This window comes from Mustela nivalis, assembly GCF_964662115.1.
Source record: "Mustela nivalis genome assembly, chromosome: 19".
Taxonomy (NCBI): Eukaryota; Metazoa; Chordata; class Mammalia; order Carnivora; family Mustelidae; genus Mustela; species Mustela nivalis.
In genome coordinates this window covers 17,758,570-17,774,538 of record NC_139038.1, presented here as the reverse complement: position 1 = coordinate 17,774,538, position 15,969 = coordinate 17,758,570, and the positions used below count along the sequence as shown (strand labels likewise).

Here is a 15,969-nt window from a genome sequence, read left to right as displayed (position 1 = left end):
GCTGGAAGTTTCCTGTAATGTTCTGACAGTCTCCCTTGCCTGACAGCTAGACAACCTTCATGTATTCATGTATTGGCTGAAACATCTTTTTCCCAAAGGAGTCCTCCTGACCACTGCCGCCGCCTCCCTCCCCCAGCAGGTGCTGCCTTTAAGACCCATACATAGCCCCGAACTTTCCCCCATCAAGATGAGAGCAAACACCAACAAAGCACTATGTGCCAGGCTCTGTTTAAATGCTTCACGTACATTAGCCCAGTTAGCCCTCAGGACAGCTGTACGAGGTAGGTATAACAACTATCCCCATGTGCCCATGGAGATGAGGCACAGAGAGGTTAGGTCACTTGCCTAAGGTCTCAAGTTGGGGGGGGGCTGGAATCTAAGTCCAGGCTGCCTGGCCCCCAGAGTTGGGCACCAAGCATGCCACACACCGTGCAACTGCCATCTGTCTAGTTCTCTGTCACGCCCTTCTGTGAGGACAGACACCCATCGGGTTGGCTCAATATCTTATCTCAAGTGCTCACGGCAGTGCTTGGCACATAGTAGGGGCACAGAGAACTGTATCAAAGGATAGATGGATACATGGATGGTCATACATGGAAGGAAGACGGATGGACATCTGATATGAGGAAGGTTGATACCTGGTGAGTGGTGGATGGATGGATGGATGCATGGACGGATGAAGGGTTGGACGGATGGACAGACGGACGGATGGATTGGCAGATGACGGACGGATGATGGAGGATAGATAAAGGGTGGGTGATGGATGGACGTATGGAAGTCTGCAGAACATTCTCTACTTGGGGGAAAGCTCTAGAAACCCATCTGGAAAGGGAGGAGTCTTCTTAAAGTCCTGGTTCTGACCCCATCTCTGCCATTCACTAGCTCTGTTATCTTGGGCAGGTTACTTCATCTCTGTGACCCTACGTTCCCTCATCTTTATAATAAGGATGTTTCTCCAGGCACCTAAGCCCCAGGACTCCACATAAAGGTGCCTCTAGACATGGGGTCAAGGATCCCCATGGGGTCAGGGCAGCTTAAGGCCTGGGCTTGAGGCCCTGTCTCCCAAGGTTCCCACCTGCCCGACCCATCCCTACCTCCTACCTTGCACACTTCTGGAATCCAAGGCAGCATGCCGGCCTGGCTCCAGGCTGACCCCAGCCCCCCAGACCCAGCTTCCACTCTGGGCACCTCAGTGTCTGGCCCTGACCCCAGCACACTCAGGCTGTCTCACCTTCAGGGTCCTTGAGGACCTGATTGGGTGGGGCCGTGGGGGGCAGCCACAGCCCAGAGAGCAACTGGCCTCCACACATAGCAAGAAAACAGGTTCAACAAGCATTTATTGTGCCCCTGCTGTGTGCCTGCTCTGTGCCCACACTGTGGTGCCAGTGCCAGGAAGCCCCGCCCACTCCCTGCCTCGGGCAGGGCTCTGCACCGCCTGGCACCCCCTGAACTTCCCGGCCGGCTTTCCGGGGCCAACGACGGTGTCTTCCGTGGCATCCTGGCTGCAGTGGACAGGGCGCCGCGTGTGACGGTGGCAAAAGTCAGGTGTCGCTGTCCCAAAGTCGCCATGTGCAGCCCCGTGCATGCCTGAGGCCACCCCGGTTCCGTGTCCAGGGCCCTGAGCCCCAGGCGGTGGTGGGAAGGGCAGGCCTGTGTCTCCTACACAGGCTGGCCGAGTTCACAGCACACAGGCCAACTCTCCAGGGGCACCAGACCGGTGGTCTTGTGGCGGGGGGGCCGCTTCCGATGGCAGCCTGACGTCTGGGGGCCACGCTGGGTCTCGGTCACACCCAGTGCCCCAGGACCCAGCACTGGCGGTTCAGCTCGGGGACCTCCTGTGTAGAGCTCCGGGGCCAGGAATCTCCCATGTGTGGATGGTGTCCTGCCGAGAGACGCGCTGGTCATACTCACAGCTGCCTTCCTCCCCCACGCACCCGCTGCCCACCCGTCTGTCAACCCACAGCAGCTGCCGGCCGCCCACGTCCCAGCTCAGCATCCCCCGTCCCGGGACCCCCCCCCACCCCGACACCCACCGCCGACACCCACCGCCATGCACTTCCCGCCCACCAACGTGCCCACGACCCCACTCCGACCCGCTTCCCGCCCACAGTCCCAGACCCACGCGTGCACCTGCCCCGTCAACACACCATCAGCCTCTCCCACCCCGTTCACACCCCCAGCGGCCCGACCTCCCGTACCCCACGTGCCCGCCTCCGGAAACCCCGGCCTAGCCTCCCACTCACCCGCCCTCCGCCTCCCGCAAGCACCGCCCGCGGCCCGGCCTGCTGCCACAGCCGCGGCCTCACCCAGCCCGCCAGCCTCGCGGCCCACGCACCCAGCCAGCCCGTCCCCGCCGCTCCACTTACCCACCCCCCAGGCTTCCCCGAACTACAGTGTCTCCACGTGCTCAAGGAGCTGGGGGAGGGGTAGAAGGAGAACAGGCGGCGGCCTGGGTGGCTCAGTGGGTTAAAGCCTCTGCCTTCGGCTCAGGTCATGATCCCAGGGTGCTGGGATTGAGCCCCGCATTGGGCTCTCTGCTCAGCAGGCAGCCTGCTTCCTCCTCTCTCTTTGCCTGCCTCTCTGCCTACTTGTGATCTTTCTCTCTGTCAAACAAACAAACAAAAGAAGGAGAACAGGCGTACACAGGGACTGAGAGTGAGTGTGTGGGTGTGCCCAAAGGCAGTCCAGGCAGCGCCCTGGCCCAGGGCAAAGAAGAGAGACTCCACCACCGCCTGCCGCCGCGCACTGCTCTTGGGAGCCTGGGCCAGCAGAAGGGCTGGGAGCTGGTCCTCATCCAACATGCTGACTCCCGTGTCCCTGGGCTCCCAGAAGCCTGCTCTCTGCCGTCCCTCAAATGCCTCCCTAACATCTCCGACACGCAGGAGCGGTGTCCACCCCACGCCGCGACCTGCTAACACGTCCTTGTACCTGCTGGAAATCAACCCCTCAGGGCCTGGCTCACATCTCCCCTCCTACAGGAAGCACCCCACATCTCGCGGAGGCCCTGGGCAGTTTCCCTCATCTTGGAGCACCTGCTCAGTGGGACTCTCCAGCCTGGCCATCAGACCACGAGCCAAGGAGAATGATGGCCTGACCCAAGACAGAAGTTCGACAGCGGATCAGGGGAGGTGGAAGCAGAGAGAGAAACAGAGGGAAGAGAGACGGGTGCGGTGGGTGGGCTGGGGGGGCCAGAGAGAAAACCAACAGCCACCTAGCATTCAAGGTCTCTACCCTACTTGATTCTAGCCGCGCACGCCTGCAAAGTAGCTAGCACCCATTTTACAGATGAGGGAATGGACACTCCGTGAGGATAAGCAGCAGATTGACTTTTCCTGACCCCACACATGGAACATATGTCTTTAATGGTGCTCTAACGGAGGCTCAGACATTCTTGTCGTCCTCTGGGGTCAGGCAGGTTCTTCGTAGCCAGCCCCACTGAGGTGGGAATTCCTGGTGAAGCCAAGCCCTTGCTTGCATATCTCCAAAGACAGATGGCTCACTACCCTTCCTCCACCCCCAAAGCAGCTCTTCCACATGGCAAAGCCTGGAAAGCCACGGGCAGAGCGGGGGGGGGGGTGGCTGTGCTGATTTGGAGGGTGGCCGTGGGGGGTTTTGTGCTTTGATGTTTTTTTCTGCCTTGGATATTCTTTAATGTTAGCACTTTACTAATTTTAGTGTATTTTTTAAAGGGTGGGAAATAATTGGCAAACATTCTGGAACCATTTGGCCTCGGGAAAAATGTTTGTTTTGGCCCCAGCCACTGGAACGGTTGCATTCTTTGGAAGTGAATGCTGCCAAGATCTAGGTGTTTGGATTTAAAAAAAAAAAAAAAAATCTAGGAGCAAATATTTGATTGCAGAAAGGTTTGATTCTTTTTCTAAATGAATATTTCGAAGTGATCGTAGCTGCTCCCACCATTGCCAATGGGGCCAACCCCGGAGCGTCTGCGGGAACAGAGAGAAAGAGATCACGCCTTTTGATGGAAGAGGAAAGGCCATGATGCCTATCCTTCCTTGAGTCAAGCTCAGGCTGCTTGTCGCCTGGGTCCAGAGGTGGGTTTGTCACTGAGGACTGGAAGCCTCTTTTTTCCTTTGGCCTCCCGGGAGGGGCTTGGGGCCCAGAGCCATTTATAGTGGAGAGTAAGGAGCTCCGTCCCCCTGCATGAGGAGCGCCCCCCAGGCCACCACCACCCGGTGCACTTTCCCACTTTCCCTCTTCCGGTATCTTTACTTTGGGGCTAGTCACTAGCTGGCGGGGGTGGAGGGGGCGAGGGGGAAGCCCTTGATGCCGTAGACTGGAGAATAACACCTCAGCAGGTCTACGGGGCCTGATCACATGACATAAATTGGCGAAGCAGCCAGAAGGAACCATTCCTCAGCTCTGGCCAATTGTTGCCATGGAGAATGTGGGCTCAGATCTTCCAGAAAGTTCAGGGAAACTGAAAATCAGAATTTCAAAATAAAATCTCCTAGGCTTTCAATACCGACATTTACATTTTAACACGTTTACAGCCGTCTGTGGGCTAAGTAGCACCTCTCTGGCTGGCCGGTTCTGACCTCTCCTTCCCAGCCTGCATGCTTGTTCCAGGACTCTGTGCCGTGGCTTCACACATTCTGGTCCCTCGGCCTGATGCCCTTCTCTGCTGTTTCCTGGTTACTGAGTCTCCCACTAGTCTTTCAAAGGCACCCCCTCTGGGAAGCATCCCACAACCTCACAGGCACAGGCCTTGCTCCCCCCATGGCTGCACGACAGGCTGCTGGTCTGTCTCTCCCCCTGGGCTTGTCACTTTGAGTTGTGAGGGTCTCCCCAGCTAACCCCAGTGCAGGTGGGGACTGAGTCTACTTTCATCCCAGAGCCTTGGCCCCCAGCCGCCGGCCAGGCACACAGCAAGGGACAAGTGAAGAAACCAGGCAGGACTGGAGGAGGACGGAGTAATCCCTAAGCTTGGAGACTGAGCTCTGGTCTGAGATTCTGTGCATGATGCGAGGTTCCTCGGTCAGCCTCTCCTGTGGGTACAGGCTTAGGGGGCAGAACTCTAACTGCAGTCTTGCCGTCAAAGTTTCCAATCCAGGCTCCACTGATTACAAGCTGTGTCTGTTAGTCTTCTTTTCTTTTCTTTTCTTTTTTTTTAAGCTGTGTGACTGTTGACAAGCACCTTCTCCTCTCTGAACCTGCAACGAAGGTGAGTTACAAAGGTTCAGCAGGCCCGGCGGGCCCCCAGCTAGAAGTCCATCCTATCCGACTTCAGACTGACACAGTAATAGCAAAATGCCTATGTGGGACGGGGTTGGAGTGAAGCACCTCTCTTCACAGATGGGGAGCCACGGCCCCGGGGTGGGAAGAGATCTGTGCGAGGTGCCACTCAGAGGGTGGAGAGAAAGCGCGGTGCCTTAAATTCCCTTGGAAGCAGCCAGGCTTAGCAGAGTCCTCGGCCCAAATGAACATGAACGCATTTAATGTCCTGTCTCTTCCGTCCTCATTTCTCCGTCGTTCGGTGGGAAATCGCTGTCACGAACTCCCCCAGGGCACCAGGATCCCAGGAGATCCGCTTTCAGCTCGGCTGAATGGCGTGCAGTCGCATCCTCTGTTCCGGAATGGATTCACTGAGTCGGAAGGGCCCTTCAAAGCCAAGTCGGCCAGTGCCACCGCATATGTGCCGAAGGGGGGACGGGGGCACTCACAGGGGGTGGAACTTGTCCGAGGCGCTCTGAAGCTGGTAAAGGAACTGATGACGGTGGGCACGTGGCTGGTGCTGGTGTTTCTGACCCCACGGCAGCCCAGCCCGACCTGGCACCGGAGAGACAGGGGACAGCCAACGCCCCTGCCCGGCCCCACATGCGCTATCCGAGGTGCTGACGCCCTCTCTTGAGGACTCGCCGGTCCAGCCAGACCCTACTGTCTCGCTGCCTCAATTCTTTCCTCTAGAAAGAGAGGGCGTGAGGGAGAAATGAATGAAGGTTGGCCCTGAGGTGTCTGGCTTTGGAGACCCTTCAGCTAGTGACACCCGTGTCCCTTTTCAACTCCTAAAATGTCACCACCTTGGCGAGGGCCCCAGGGCTGCTTCTCCAAGTCAACCCCACTCTGCAGATGTGTATCCCAAGGGCACTTCAGAGACTCTGGCATATTCGGGAATAGCCCTGTACTCGATTTCTCCCGGTTCCCCTACGAGGTCGTACGTAACGTGGGACACAGATCAGCTGAGCTGCTCCTTGTTGCTCTGTCCCTAGCGCCTCGCTTAATTCCATATCCATTGATCATCTGTTAAATGAATGAACAAGAAAGGATGTGGGAAGAGGGGCAGGTGTGCGTAAGAGCCGTGTGGAAGGGAGGGTGGGGTGTGTGGTCTACCCTATGGATCGCTTGTCTTGGGAGATCAAACGGGGGCCGCCCCAGGCTTGTCCTGGCTGGAGTCCATCTTCTGGAGACCCCACGACCTGCTCGTCTGTTTTCGTGCTCAGGATCAGGCTGAGTCCTTTACTCTCTTATGACATGCTTTTTGGGTACCTACGTGTGCCCGCCTCCGCCGTGGGTGCTGGGTCTGCAGACCGGAGTGAGACACCTGCCGGTGCCTGTGAGTGAGACAGACGCATAAGGCGGAAATGGCGAGGGCACACAGTCCTTACCGTGTGCCGGCAGCCGCTCACCGTGCCTCACGGGCATGGCCCATTTAATCCTCAGAAATCTGAGTGAGGTGCCATTACTATGCCCATCTGATAGACAAGGAAAGCGAAGCCAGGACAGGTTAAGTCACCACAGTCTCACTGCCAGATTTGAACCCAGGCAGCCTCCAAAGGCCCAGGCTTGTAACCACCATAAAACCCCACCTTCTAGACAATGCAGAGATGAACATGACCAGCATGGCAGAGGGGCAAGGCGGGGCTGGCTGCCATCCCCCGGACATTTGAACTAGACTCAGAAAGCACTGTGAAGCTCACAATTCCACATGTAGGGTTCGTTTCTTGCCCAGTGGAGGAAGGAAGGGGGCAGGTCTTTTCAGGCAGAAGGAACAGAGTGTGAAATGGGTTCTGGCAGGTAAATGAGGTTTTCAGGAGGTGTGAAAAACCTAGCACCGTTGGTGGCCGGGGGAGGCGAGAAGGTCTGTGCGGCTGGAAAGCTGGGCACACGCGGCGGGCGGAGCCAGGGTTGGGGGACTACGGGTGCCTGCGGGGGAAAGGCCCAGCTGCGCCCTCCGGGCGACGGGGGTCCATCCCACACCTGGGATTTGCACCTGAGCGTCAGACTTTCCCGATGTGGATTCCTCGGCCCTGCCCCAAACCAAGGAGTTGGAATTTCTGGGGAAATCTGTATTTTAACAACTGCCCCCCCCCACGTGTTTCTGGGCAAAAGAAACGGTGACAGAAAAGAACAAAAGCACGGTGAGTTGTCCTGATTTGTGACCCAGGACAAATGACCTGGTTGCTCCTACCCTAAGTGTCTTTTCCCGTAAAACGGAAATAGTCGTCAGCGTAAGTACCGCGAGGGGATGGAATAAGCTAAGTCATTCGCTGGACACACGCTGATGGCCCACTGTGGGCCAGGCCCTGGGGTGGCCACACAGCTGAGGTGACAAGGCCCCTGTCCCCCCACATCTCCAATCTAGTGGGGGCACCGTCAGCAGAGAAGGGTCCCGAGAGCGGTGGGTGGCTGGGAAATGAAGCGGGCACAGGAGGGGGTGGCGGGAGGGCCTCTGTGGGTGTGCGTGGGAGGGGTCAGCACAGAGCCTGACACCGGCCAGGGGGGCCACCAGAGGCGCTTGGGGACCTAGGAGGAGGGGATGGGGGGGACAGCCCCAAAACCATCTGAGGAGAATGGCTTGGAGAGGAATTGGCCCTAGAAGCACCCGTTTCCACCCAAAAGCCACCAAAGGGCCCAAGCACGGGACAAAATGCAGAGCCGTTCCTGGTCGCAGCTTTGGAGGGACGGGTCCTGGCTCGGGGCTGAGGGCTGCTCGGAAGCTGGTCCGCAGAGATGCAGCAACAGGGTCCCTCAGGCCCCCCCGTTAGGAATGCAGATGCCCAGGCCCCGCCCCAGCCCTCTTGAGCCAGGAGCTCAGAGACGGGGCCCAGCAATCCGTGTTTTGGGGAGCCCCCCCCCAGGTAATTCCGATGTGAACACTGGCCTGGGTGTCTCAGCCCCCAGGGTCCCAGGTCTCAGAGGCCTCCAAGCCGCAGAGCCGTCTGGGTGCCCAGGGAGTCGGCATCGACGTTTATTTCAGAAACATTGTCTGCTTCCATTTCAATAAAGGAAGCGACTCGAGCAGTGCTCTATTGGATGTGATTTTGATCTAATAAAAATGCCAAGCTGCTCTGGACCCAGGGAAGTCTTTCTTGAAATTCCCTCTGCTATTTTGAGGGCAGCGGCGGTGGAAACCCGTCTAGATGGAGCTCCCAGAAGCCACCTCTCCTCCCGGCGAGTGACAGCCCTTTTGCCAAGGCCCCGCCCGGCCTCACAGACACACCTGGCAGAATCAAAAGCTTGTCTCGGGCATTGAACGTGACGGCTGCAATCCGCTGCAAGCCCCATCTGCCCCCAGAAGGAAGACGCAGACACCTGGACCAGACGGCAGCATCGCCTCCATCAAATGTCACATCTGATGTGACACTCCCGAGCTAGCTGGTGGCATTGCAGAACCCCAGAGGCAAGTTTGAAAAGCACACTCCTTCCTCGGGAAAAAGAAATTGTGGCAGAGTCCGTATCAGAGGAGCCCAAGGAAAAATAGCAACTTGTACCCAAAATCCGTGTACTGGTTGACGGGGAAGGGCCTGCTCCAGTGGGAAACAGCCGGAGACACCCGGAGCAACTGAGCACAAGCCACAGGCCCCACACCGTTCCAGGTTCTCAGAACACAGACTCGAATGGAACAAGACAGGGGGCCTGTTCTCCTGGAACCGAACTGGGAGCGGCCACCAAATAAAACCCAAGTACATAAATACAAAAAATCATTTCAAGAGGGACAGGTGCCACGAAGGAAAAACAATACGGTCATATGAGGACAGCGGGGGCAGAACGTTGCCGTCAGGGGAAGCTTCTCCAAGGAAGCAGTCTTCTGGCTGAGACTTCAAGGCGAGACACCGCCAGCCACGCAAGGGTTTAGAGGGAGAGCATTCTGGGCCGAGAGAAGGGCAAGTAGAACGGCCTGTGAGGAGATGTTCTGCATTTTCTCGCTAAGGCAAGGGGGCGGGAGCAGAAATGGCCTTGGACTCAAAGGAAGGAAAAAAATGGGCCACGGAGCAGGGCTCTGTCCCCCAGGGGACCAGAGACCCCAGCAAGTCAGGGCGGCTTTCAGCTCCTTACTGCTTCCATGCCCACAGCAGAGCCGTCAACCCTCCTTCCCAGGCCCCCCGTCTCTCTCCCGAGCAGAGACCTGCGCCCAGGAAGCCTTTAATAATGTGGGCTCGCTGACATTCCTCCTCCCCCGTTCCTCCTGCCCGCAAGTCAGCCCACCGCAGAATCCGAGCAGCTGTTCGGTGCAGAAATATTGCAAAACTCGACCAGGCATTTCCAAAATATTTTCTTGGCCCAAACCCCACGAGCGGCTAAGAGGCTGCGTTCTGGGGACGGTGCTGTTTCCCTAGATGGCCTCATCAAGCTGCTTTTCTAGCCTGTGAGGTCTGCGAGGGGGCTGGTCCCTGAGTCCCTGGGCCGCGCCCAGAGTCTGGTAGACGGCTGCACCCAGCATGGGGGACCCCCACAGGCATGTGGTAGCTCACCCTCGGGGCCCAGGGTTCCGGCTCTGGGGCCAGACGGGCTGGGTCCGAATACCAGCCCTGCTGCGTGTTGAGCCTCACTCTCCCCGCCTGTAAAATGGGCCATGTTTAGGATTAAATAAGCAGCTAAATGTAAAGTCCTCAGAACGCACACAGAGGAGGGGGGACCAGCAGGCCTGGTGGGACTGCCCTCCCGTTGGCTATTTTTATCATCTAGTCCAGGAATCATAATCGCTGCAGGATTCTACCAAGTGGGCTCACCTCTGGCCAAGGACGCCTCCCTCTCCAGCCCCTCGCCCTCACTGCCAGCCAGAGCAGGCGCCTGGCCTCTGCCATCACAGCACCTGCACGGACCCCACTCCAGCTCTGGCCGCACAGGACAGCCATGGTTGGGAGCCCCCCGGTCCAGGAACACACCTTGTACACCCCTGTGATCCAGAACCCAGCCCGGGACCAGTCCAGAGGAGCAGCTTTTGTAAAGATGTGTTGAGTCGGTGGCTTTCTCGGAGGCCACAGGAGTGGCCACGTCAGAGGTAACTCGAGGGACTGAGGCCAGCTCCTCCCTTCCTGGTGAGAACCGAGTCCCCAGTGCCTCCACGGGCCCCAGGGGAAAGACCGCATCCCGGCAGCTCGGCTACGGGATGAAAGGCACACCTGGCAGAGGTGCTGTGGGATCGGAGGCTCCTTTCTTCCTGGGAAGCGGGGATCTGGCAAACCTCTGGGGACCCCCCGCCGGCCCTCGGCAGCCCCTTCCTCGAAGCCTTCGGCGGCTTCTCTGTGATCCCCCCCCCCCCAGGCAGAGCGTCAGGCTCCGGCAGCTTCGCCGGCTCTCCCTACCCCAAGCACGCTCCCTGGACGACCGAGCCGCAGCTGTCTCCCTTCCCAGCTCCGCAGGACCGTCCAACTGCACCCAGACAAACAGCATGGGCACGCCAACCTCTGTCCTCTCTGGACACCCGGATGCCCCGGAGGACCCCCTCTGGCGAGGTGGGCGGCTGACCTGGGGAATGCAGACCCTGGGCCCTGGCCCAGCACCCCCAGGGCCCCAGCAGAGCGGCCATTGTGTCTGGAGGGGTGACTCAGATACACGCGCTCTGCACCGGTGGCCCCAGCCCCTCAGCGGGGTTCAGGGCGGTCGCCTCCATACTGTGTCCTTACAGACCCTCCCTGCTTGGGCTGCCTCCCCTGCTCCTACTGTGTCTTCTGGGATCACCCACATGGGTGTGGTCTGCTGCCAAGTCCTGGTCTCTGGGTCTGCCTCTGGGAGAATCCGACCGAAGACAACCTGACAATTCTTCCAGCAAAGAGTTCCTGAACCACCCACTTCCACTGTCATTGCCGAAGGCCAGGCCACGGTCATCTCTCCGGGGAGGGACTACAACAGCACGGAGCAGATGGATGCGGGGTTGGCTACGGCTGGACGGAAGGACATGGAATGCAGACAGACAGACAGAGAGATGGTCCAGCTCTCAGCACAGATGCGGGAACAGATGAAGGATCTGGATGAGTCTCCTTCCCGCTCAAAACACCCCGGGCCCCCACTGCATGGCCAGCTCCTTCCCCCGCCCCCGCCCCCACGCCCCTCTAGCCCCATCACCGGCCTCCCCATGCGGTCCCTGCTCCATCCACGCTGGCCTCTGGTCCTGCCGCCCCTGCTTCGGGGACTCGCCCTTGCAAGCCTCTGCCTGGAAGGGTGAGTCCGGGGCCGGCTCTTTCTCGTCCTCCAGGCTCCGGTCACTGAGGCGCCCGAGAGCCGCCTGCCCGGCCCTCACCCGCGCCCTCTGAGCACCTGCCTCTAGCCGAGGTGGCCTGGTTCGTTTCTGAGTCGCTTCTGACTTTCTCCCGCGCCACCCCGCAGAGGGAGGGTGAGCCCCGCAAGGCAGAAGACTCTGTGCTCGCGCTCCCTCACAGCTGTGTCTTGGAGGGAATGAAAGACGCATTTCCTACAGGCTGTTGTCCTGTGCACGAGGGCACTGATGCTCCTTCCGGGAGGGAAAGCCGCCTGGCAGATGAAGTGGGTTAGGGCAGGGGTGAGGGCCGGGGGGGAGGGGGGCGGGCTGGGCGTGGAGGGCTCCTGCAGGTGCCCCGACCCTGGGTGTCCTCATTAATTCCAGCGCTTGCTCTTAGAGCCTGACGGGGTCCCGTCAACCCTTTCTGCATCCTTGGGCTTCGGTGATTGGGCTTCCCTGAGACCCCCAAGACCCAGGGGCCCCCCAAGATCAGCCCCAGGGCCTCCTTCCACGCAGGGCTGCCTGCCCATTCTGCAGGGAGCGCAGGGAGGCTCGGGCCCAAGCAGGAGCCTGGACGCTGGACCAGTGTTCTCAGCCCTCATTCCTCCTACGGGCTTCGGAGCCCCTCAGAGGGATTTCTGCTCCCTGGTCCCCTCTGCTTCTGGGAGTGCAGGTGGGAAAAGCCCCCAGGCACGAAGACGCAGACACCGGCTGCGGGAAGGCACTGGAGGGTCCTGAACGGTCTGGGAGACCCAGGCAGGGCGTGGGCGGCGTCTGCTGCAACTGCTCTACTGGGAGCCTCCGAGCTGCGCGACCTCTCTGAGTCTGAACGTCCTCCTCTGCACAACGCGGCTCCTAGTCCCAGCTGTCGGGGCTGGGGGTCCGTGAACCCGGGAGGTCAGGCAGGACAAGCCCTTGGAAGGGGGTGGGGCGGGCGGGGAGTCCGTGGCAGGCCTTCCGCAGGCTGAGCGGAGTTGAGCTGAGCTTCTGCCATTTTAACGTCAATCTCACGTCGCCTCTTTATTTTACCGGCCAGAGCAAGGCCCTTTCTCTCTTTTTACCAACCTTTGCTTTCTGGTCCCGGCGTTTGTTTTCCTAATGGGTGCCCGAGAGTCTGTCTGTGGTGTCCCCCACAGTGAGGCTACAAAGCCACTGCATTCGGCGCGGAGGAGCCTCGGCAGCCCACCCGAGTCCCAACCACTGTCCCCTCCCTGCCTTGGCTAGTCAGACCCTGGGGCCGTTCCCCCTTCTGGCCAACAGCCCACCCAGCCCGGACCTGAGCTGGGGCTCACCGGCCTGCCCCGAAGCACCCAACATCCTCCCTCAACCTCCTAGCATCCCATCTCCCTTGTGAGAGGACCACAGCTTCGGGGTGCGGGGCACTGGCTACGCCGAGACGCCAGCCTCAGTTTCCCCACCTGGAGGGTGTGTCTGCGGGAGCAAGCAGGGCTGCAGGGAGAGGTCGGGCTGGCTCAGCCCCAGGGTCCCCTCCCTTCGGATGGCACAGGTGGGGTGCTGCCGACGAGGCCACTTACGGGCAGCGTATCGCTCGTGACGACAGTCTAAGCGCAGGTCGTCCTCCTCGTGCCCATCCCCCTTCTCGATCCTGGAAAGAAAAGGACCCAAAAGCCTGTGTCAGAAAGAGCAAGCTGAGCTGGCAGAGGCCCAGGACCTGAAAAGTACAGTCTTTTCCCTCCGGGAACCCTGCGCAAAGCAACCTGGGCCATGGCCGCCGCCAAGACCCTTACCCCGGCCCTATTCGATGGGTGCCGTGATCTCTGTTTTGTCCATGGGGAAGCTGAGGCACTGAAAGCGAACACGACCAGTCCAGTTCCAGGCGGGGCTGGAACCGGTGGGGCAGGGAACGCCGAGCCAGCGAGGGTCTGGGTGCAGGCAGCTGCAGACCTAAGCCCTCGCCCTCATCCCGCTGCGGACCGGGCCCGGGGAAGGGCTGGGGCCGTGTTCCCCCACTGGGCTCGCCCCTGTGTAACCCAAATACACTGCGGAGCCCCCACACGGTCCAGCCCAGGGGTGCATCCCCGTGAGAGGAACACACTCTGGTCCCCAGAAGTAGAAACACTGACAATCACTTTCGTATCTGCTGAGGAACCCCGGAAGTGTTCCCAGTTCCATGTCTGTGGCCACGCTCGCTCTTAGATCTTTCCTCAGCTCCTCTTGGCCTTTAACTTGCTCCTGCTTCTTCTTTGCATGGAGATGCTCTGTTCTCTCCTGCAGGGAAGTCTCAGTCCCCACCCAAGCAAATGCCCCAGCCCCGTTTTCTGGTTCTTGCCATCACGTCTTATTTCGAATTGCCCAGCTATGTCCAGAGCGTGGAGCTAGAGGAGGCGGCACAGGGACGGTGACAGATGACCACCAGGCCGTTGCAGACGCCTAGTGGAAGGGACAGAAATACTCCTGCGCTGATCCTTCTGGTCCCCTCAGACTGCTCGTTCATTCACTCATTCACCAGGAATGTCCAGAGACCCTGCTCTGGGCCGTTTACTCCAGACGCTGTGTGCCCCGCCGAAACGTCTACCGCATGGTCTGCCCCCAGAGCCGCCGGCCCAGTAGACGACAGCGGGCACACGAGGCAGACTGTGACAGGCGTATAACGCCGCCCGAGACTCCCCATGCCATCTGGACCCAGGGGCAAGGCCTGTGCTTCCCAGGAAGCAAACTTTAACACAAGTAGGTCTTCGACAAGTACCTTCTACGGCCCGGCTGCTTCCCGATGGCAGCACAAAACCCTAAGGGCTGAAGCTACAGGAAGGCATGTTGATGCTGTGGGAAGGTTCCATACAAGGAAAGATGTCCTTTTCTTTTTCTTTCTTTCTTTTTTCTTTTTTTTTTTTTTTTGCATCTTTTAGTAGAAGCATCTTTGTTTTTTTCCAGAGAGCACTGGCTTATTTAAAAAAGAAAAGAAAGGAAAAAAAAAACAACCTCCCACTCATACAGCAGAAGTCCCCCCCCCGATAATGACACCTCCCTGTGGTGGCTTCACCACCACTAGGAGCTTTGTGTTTATCATCTCAGAATTAAAACTTTTTTTTAAAACATATACAGCCTCAAATTAAACATGATTTCATAACCTGGCTTTATCCTTACCCACAAATTTCCAGCATCGTGCCATGTCAGGACACATAAATCTCACTTACCTTTTCCCTCATAGTGTATGGGGGAGAACAGTTAATATTCAACCCCCTACTGACAGACACGTAGGGTATTTTGTTTTTTTTTTTTAAAGAGTTTGACACTCTTAAAAGTAGTCCTGCATGTGTATCTGGGAAGATGCTGAGCTCCCCATCTCCAGAGGTAATCAAGACAAGAAGACCACCAATCATGACACTGCAAACACTGCGGGGAGGCTGGACCAGGTAACTGAGCCCACCCCTATCCCAGAGTGCCATCTGCCTGGCCATCCCCAGTGCCTCGGGGTCAACAGATGCCTGCCCTGCCACAGACAGGCCGCACACATCCTCTTGCGTCTCTCAGCCTTAACCTTGAACAACTACTCCACCGACCCCAGGTTCCCAGTTCTCAGGGTTTCTTATCTTCTGAAATCCTCCCGTCCAAGCCTCATGCTGGGCACCTCCCTTGGGCTCTGCAGGGAGCCTTGGCCCCAGGGACAGGGGCCAGTGAGCCCAGGAGATGGGGTTTATAGAGAGAGGCAGCCCCACCTGGTCTGGTCCCTCCCACTCCCTGGGCTCCCAGACCTGGCACCAGGAAGCCCAGAATTCAATAGTTAACAGATCAGAGAACACCTGCCAATTAGCCGGCAAATACTGGAGGCCTCGTGCTGGGTTTGAGTACCAGAGTCATCAATGGAAGTGATCTGCAGGCGCTTGGGAGCCATCTGGTGAGGGGTAAGGCGTGTCAGTGGTTATGACAAGAGCTGAGGACCCTCCCATAGCCCCCAGCACTCCCCGGCAAGAGACACATCAGGACACAGGGATCTTCTGGGCACGACTGAGCCCTTGGGCCCTGTAGCGAGGAGGGATCATGGCCGACGGCAGCTCTGCTATCCCCAAGCAGCATGGCTTTGTGCAGCTCACCTGACTGCTCTGAACCCTATGGTCTAGAAGGTTCTACATGGCAGTGGGCACACGGTGCTAACTAAGCACGACAATAAGGACAAGCACCAGCACCCCGCTGGTTGTGGACCCCGGAACCCACTACCTGGCACAGAGCCAGGGCTCCAAACAGTTTAACCACCATGATTTCTAAACTCAATCGGCGGGCTTCCCCGGTACAGTTTAAAGTCCAAGAGAAGGGGATGGAGTTTATCTCGTTCTCCACTCGGAGGCCCCAGGGTCTAGCCTGGTGCTTGGCACCAGCATCCCCAGGAGTGTTCGCAGGCAAAGAAGAGACAAGGAAGTGCACAGGCAGCCCCGAGGCTACGAGCGGCCCCGTGGGAACATCGGGGTGCTGAGCTCTGCGTAGGAAGAGAAGACCAACAGCGAGCGGCACTAGTGACGATTACATTGGGTTCTGAACGGTGATTTCCTGCAGGAAATATTACGAGCTTTCTGGAG

General features: G+C 58.6%; 1 protein-coding gene and 1 long non-coding RNA gene across 5 annotated transcripts in view; one reads left to right on the top strand and one right to left on the bottom strand.

Moving 5' to 3' along the window:
• Positions 1-1,600: 1,600 nt before the first annotated feature.
• The window catches only part of GSG1L (GSG1 like), a 193,224-nt gene continuing 178,855 nt past the window's right edge, over positions 1,601-15,969 (bottom strand). For 2 of the 4 annotated variants that reach the window (XM_082714642.1, XM_082714644.1), the window contains 2 exons: positions 12,856-13,043; positions 1,672-1,882 (listed from right to left, as the gene is read on the bottom strand). In XM_082714642.1, coding sequence (XP_082570768.1) covers positions 1,785-1,882; positions 12,856-13,043 — 286 coding nt within the window. In that variant the 3' untranslated portion in view covers positions 1,672-1,784. Of the gene's footprint in view, positions 1,883-12,855; positions 13,044-15,969 lie in introns of all 4 variants that reach the window. The other 2 variants (XM_082714643.1, XM_082714645.1) reach the window with 2 other exon arrangements.
• Positions 3,838-5,457, top strand: LOC309854925. The gene is made up of 2 exons (XR_014306485.1): positions 3,838-4,052; positions 5,134-5,457. It is a non-coding gene; the product is annotated as an uncharacterized lncRNA (long non-coding RNA).